The sequence below is a fragment of the Charadrius vociferus genome, unplaced genomic scaffold (genome assembly GCF_000708025.1).
Source record: "Charadrius vociferus isolate BGI_N301 unplaced genomic scaffold, ASM70802v2 scaffold217, whole genome shotgun sequence".
Taxonomy (NCBI): Eukaryota; Metazoa; Chordata; class Aves; order Charadriiformes; family Charadriidae; genus Charadrius; species Charadrius vociferus.
The window spans coordinates 418524-424552 of NW_009649190.1; the positions used below are offsets into that span (position 1 = coordinate 418524).

The window sequence follows — 6029 nt, forward strand, 5'->3', positions numbered from 1 at the left end:
TAAGGTGTATTTGAAAACTAATAGCCAAAAAACCCAACCACCATTACTTGCTGCATATCTTTCTGAAATGAAGCCCTCCCCACTTCTTTCTTCTACATCAAAAGATGTACGAAGTCATGAACCCTTGCAAACCAGCATATAGGGAAACAGTAATTCTTTACTTGGTAATATTTATGTTTCTCTTTTGTTCTTATTTGTGTAAGTAACACATATACATAATCATTAGTATATTTAACACTGTGGGATTATTTTCATGATAGAACATATGCTACTGAGAAATGATGTTTCAAGAATGTAGGACAGAAGTCAGCCCTGTAAGGCTAAACCCTCAGTCATATCCAGTCTGGGACACTATGCAGAGCACAAAGCTGGCAACAAAATTAAATGGACCTTGACCTGTGTATTTTAGGACAAGTTGGCAGTGAACCCTGTAGCACAGATCCTTACTTCTCCAGAGGACTGGTGATGAATTTTTCCACAACTGAGTTTAAGTACATTTTCATTACATGAGCCGCATGTTTAAATATATGTGAGAGTGAGCAGTAACATACATCTAAGATTTTTCCACATCAAATAGCTTATTTTTAAATTAGTCCCAAACTTTCAGTGGACTATGGATTCTGTACCAACAGTAGATAAAAAAATTGTATTTTAGAATTAGTCAGCTGAAAATCAATGTATCTTACATGAAGTGAGCCCCAAACCCCATGATTTTTAAGAGAAATGTTAGCTATTCTAATAGTCACCTTTTATCCAGATTTGTGCTGAAATTAAGGCATAACTCTACTAAACAGGGTTTTTTTTTATTTTTATTTTAAAGAAACGGAAGGATAGACAATTCTTTTCCTACTACATGTGTGCAACAGTACAGGCAATTATATATTTTGTAAAAAGAATGTTTGGACTCTTCATTCCACATACACATTTCCTATTTCCCCCACCCTGAAGCCTATCAAGAGTACTGCCACTGAATATTTCTGAACACAGTTAAGTTTTCATTACTAAAGATCAACTTAATACAAAACAGGAGGTCTCACATCTTTCACATGTCAAGACCTTGCCCTACACACAAGAAGATAACAAAAGATGCAGGTTATAATTTGCTTTTATGCTTGTGTGGATTAGAAATTCTACCTACACTAAGACTAGATTCTAAGGAATATTCTGCAGCCAAAGACTTGTGACCAAGTAGAGATGTAAAAAAAGTATACTGACTCTGCTCACAAAGTTTTGCTGGAGTAATTAAAAACACAGCTGTTTAAGACCTTCCATTGGCCTTATCCGCTTACCTTTACATTTTTAAGTTACCCTTCACAGCTCTCCCTTATTAGTTGGATTTTAGAATCTTACATTATCAGCTCTTCAACTGCTCCAGCAATTAGCCTGTTCATACACATTTCTCTGAAATATCTTTGTTTTATTTTGCTGCTGTTTTTTTGTAAGAAAAACATGTTCTTTTGCATGTTTCCACACGATTTGCTCTTACTCATATGGATAGACTAGGGAAGAGAAATTATGTGCAACTTTGGCATTTAAACATATTCAAGATCGACCAGACATTATTGTAATCTTTCTTCTTTATCCTTTTGGGCTATTTACTACAACCCTTTTGAGGTTTTCAGATTCAGATTGAATTCCTCGAAGCAACACACCATCTCATTTTTTCTACGGAACTCTTCACAGAAGTATTTCACCAATCAGTGGGAACTTATGAACATTACTGTAACAATTACTTTGAAAAATTACCTCTAATAAAGACATACTACACCTTTAAGAGTGCATGGCTGGCTTTGGATTCACCTACCTTCATATTTACATCTGCTCCGTTACAGACCAAAAGCTCTAAACACAATGCTCCATGTGTTGATGCAGCAGCGAAGTGCAAAGGTGTAAACCCCTTCTCATTCATTTGATTTACATTAGCACCGCAGTCTATGAGTTCATTCACTACAACATCTTGCCCGTTGTAGCAAGCTACATGGAGAGGAGTATTTCCATAGGCATTTGGTTCATTCATCTGTCAAAAAAACCAAACAACCCAAGATTAGTTAGTAGGCAAAAGCCTGTATTACGGCAGCACTTAATTATCACAAAGAAAAATCTCACGTCATGAGACAACTTCTTCACTACGTTTTGGAACTCTTCAAAACCAGAAATTAAAAGCAAGTTCTGGATGTAGTACTTTGAGAAGTGTGTACCGGGGAAGGGTGCGATTGCTTTACGAGTGAGCCAACCTCCTCCAATTGTCTCCACACCAGTTTCCTGTACGCAGTATGCAACTTGACAGAGCACACATGTGGAAAAAATGTCAATAGTGGCAATTTGCATAGACACTACAGACTAAGCACAGCATGGACCTCTCTCACTAACCAGCAGCATTTGCAGGTTTCCCTTAAAAACAGAGGTCAAAGGGACTGAGTTTCCCCAAAATCAGTTTTAGGGATTTAAATTTAGAACTCCTAGATGCATTGTGTGCTTGCACGCACGGGCAGACTTTTCAGTGATATTGAGGATCTGTAGGTTCTGAGTGCAACAGGAATTTTAGTTATGAACTACTTCTAAAATGCAATCACATACACTTCGCTAACGAATTACAAGAGGTGCTGCTGTTTAGGTATCCAAGTTAGAAAAGGTCAGACAACCTCTAAACCAAACGAGACTCTGAAGTATATATAAGCGATGCAGGGGGTGGTGGTGGAGGGGGGGAATAGAAATTTGGCAGCATTCCCCAGCCTTGTAACAGTAAAATGTGACGCACAATGTAGATTTCTTACACAGTTGCACAGTTTGTTGTTAACACGCTTTCTACATACAGATACTGCACAACCTTTTAATTTGTTTTGCATTTCAATATTAATATGGCCTGCCTTACTATAGTATTGAAGTTTCTTACAATTTTAATATTTCTCCAAACTTATGTGGTGTAAGAAAGTCAGTAACGTCTATATTTTACAAAGAGCTGAAGCTAAAGAGTTGAATTTCCTGCAGTTCAAAGGAGATTGTGTGGCAAAGCTAGGAACGGAATTCCTATTTCCTGAGTTCCAGTCCAATGAATTAAGAGTAAGAAATACCAAATGAACAAAAAAACCTACTAAATACAAATTGATTTCCAAATAATTCTGCAAGATCTGCAAGGCTCTTAAGTTACTTGGGGGAATGACATTTTATAACACAAAAAGAATGAAGATCTTTGGAAATACTATTTTCACTATATCATAACCCACCCCTAAATAAACAGTGTGCTACAGTACCAAAAGCATTTCAAACAACAAAAAAATATGTATCACTTTTTTTTTTATTCCTCCTTACATCAACTCCAAGATCTAGAAGATATTTGACTACACTGATCATCCCACTAGATGCTGCAGCATGTAAGGGTGTATACGATTTCTTGTCTTTGCATGTCACTTCAGCTCCGTGGGCCACAAGTAATTTCACAACTTCAATATGACCTAAAAGAATAAAGACAAAAAGAATAAAGCTGCATTTCATGTTAACCAGCACAAGTTTACAAGCTTAATAATTGTACAATTGTTATAAAATGAACAAAACGTTATTCATTTGGACCTAATCTGGAAAATAAATAACTGTTCTTGTATTCTAATTGTATGATGAACTATAAAAGCAACATAAAATATTAATATCCAGAAGAGAGTATTTCCACATTCCCCCTCCCAATAATCATAGCATTTATACTGCACAAATAATCTTGTATGTTAAAAAAAAAAATCTCATCTCCTCCTTACACAAAAGGATTTCTTGGGAAGATTTGAGAACTAGAGAGGTGACATAACTTTGTAATTATTAAACATTTACAGCAAATTTCTGTTAACAACTTGAAAGAGAATGCAACTGCAAAGGTGCCTGTTAAGGTGCTTTTAAAGCCTTCAGCATAAACTTCAAAAAATTACACAGACATGAAAAAAGGAAAATATTCCATTTTTAAATAAAAACATATCCCATCCCCAAATCCAACTTCATTTACTTGCAAACCCTTTAAAATGTTGACCCAAAATCATGCAGGATTTAGGAAAGCTCTATTTTCTAAACCAACTCAGGCCTTTGGGGAACCGTAGCCTTTTGAAAGCATTAACTGAGTCACCGGGAGGAGAGTTAAGAGTCCAAGTGGGATCGTGGGGAAGGGATGACCTGGGGGAAGCTCCAAGTAAGAGGGAGGATGGGGAGCCCACCCTGAAGCAGTGGGCAGTCGCTCTCACCACCAGTTTTGTGGCTGGGCCAGGTGCCCCAACACCGCACCGCTGCTGCGAAGGGCAACCAGCTTTGCCCTTCAGCATGCCCGCATGCCCCCCTGCGAGCTTGCACACGGTGGTGACACTGCACACTAAGAGAAAAGCGATGAAAACGAAGTAACAAAAAAATGTGTCATTCTTGCCAAGGTGTTAATTTAAGCACAAAACAAGTCAATTGCTGAAAACACGCAGATAATCATGACAAAGTCTGCAGAATAAAGGAGCACGCTTGAGTTAAATAGACCGCGATAGATAGGCTTTACCTTTAGAAGTGACCCATACAGACAGATGTGGGATTCTTCGTTTTAAAGTGACACCCTTACCTTAGTTAAAAAGGTGGTGAGGAGCACACTGAATGCTTATGCTTATCCAGTCAGACACGTAAGTAAAAAGTATCAAAAGGGCTTCATAAAAAGCGAGTCTTCGCTTTTTCAATGACTAAGACAATTTGCAAAGGTTTGAGTAGGAAGTATCTACCTATAAAGCTATTTTGCTAAACATTCAGTCACCATGATACATATTTTATGCTGCATGCATGCATACATACAAACGTACATACACACACATACAAAATGACCCTTCACTTAGCTATACCAACCAGAAACACAGTTTACCAGTGCAATTCCACTTCTGAATTACTTCAGTATTGTAGGAAAGAGAAGAAAGAGAAATGTAAACATTATACTCATCTTCTGACCCAAATATAATGGGAAAAAGAAGGAAAACAAGCCCTATACAAGACAGAAATACAGAAGATTTTGAAAGCAGTGAAAGGAAGAGAGACACTGCACAGAACAGTGGCAGATAAACTTTAAAAGAGAAAAAAACCCCAAAATAAAACAAAACAAAAACTCCCTGACCTGCATTGAAAACGCAAGCTGCAATCAGCGGAAGACACTCAAACAGAAGAGCAAGGTACTTGAAGTGGGAAGCGCTGAGGAGACATCCCGACACACTAATGAGGGTGGCGATGCTAGCACGCACAAATAAAAGTCCATTTTAGTTGCAGTATTGCAGCTGGACAGCAATGGAGTCGGGTGAAAAGCAGGAAGGAAGGGAAACAATGGATATAACCCTAGAAAGTTATTTATAGTAGAGTGACGAAACGCATTACTTCTTTTTTATTCTATGGTCAGTTTTATATGATGGAAAAGCTCTAAGGCTTTCTTCAAACAATTGGAGCATTGTAAAATGGCTCCAAATTGTGAGAGAGAATATCACAGTTTTTTTTCCTTGTTTGAAGACTTTCAAAAGCTTTTTCTACTCTATTGTCTGCAAGGATATTTAGGTTGATCGACATCAGATAAATTACATTTTTCCCACCCAAATACTGTTCATTAACAGTTTCCTGTTAACAGCCTATGAAATAGCACTGACTAAAATTGGAGTAAATGTAGCTTATCTGTACAATAGAAGATTTTTCTCTCATTTGGGTGAGCACAAGCCAAAAAACCATCTCTGTCCTCTCACTGAGGCTCATCTCATCAGATCTCTGCCATCTCATGCACAAGTTTCATTCAACAAAATTTTGCAAACAACCACCTTGAGTACGGCAGTTGGACAGCCTGTCACAGACACTGCTTTGCATATGTAAGTAGATTGCAAAATACTAATACGAAATATCGCAAAGAACATTGGATCAATAATGAAGATTGTTCTTTAACTTCTCGGTTTTGAGTACTGGTATCATTGGTACATCACGGTTACATTAACACTGTGATGATCACTTCATAATTCACTGGCACATTCAAGTCTTTTCCTCTGAAGACAGCTCAACAG

The 6029-nt window shown here is 37.5% G+C and overlaps 1 protein-coding gene across 3 annotated transcripts in view; it reads right to left on the minus strand.

Annotated features, from left to right (window-relative positions):
• ANKRD28 (ankyrin repeat domain 28) overlaps positions 1 to 6029 on the minus strand; it is a 102747-nt gene that overhangs the window by 33647 nt on the left and 63071 nt on the right. For all 3 annotated transcript variants that reach the window (XM_009888919.1, XM_009888918.1, XM_009888917.1), the window contains exons 7-8: positions 3310 to 3452; positions 1805 to 2017 (exon numbers count right to left, since the gene is read on the minus strand). In XM_009888919.1, the coding sequence (XP_009887221.1) occupies positions 1805 to 2017; positions 3310 to 3452 (356 nt within the window). The remainder of the gene's footprint in view (positions 1 to 1804; positions 2018 to 3309; positions 3453 to 6029) is intronic.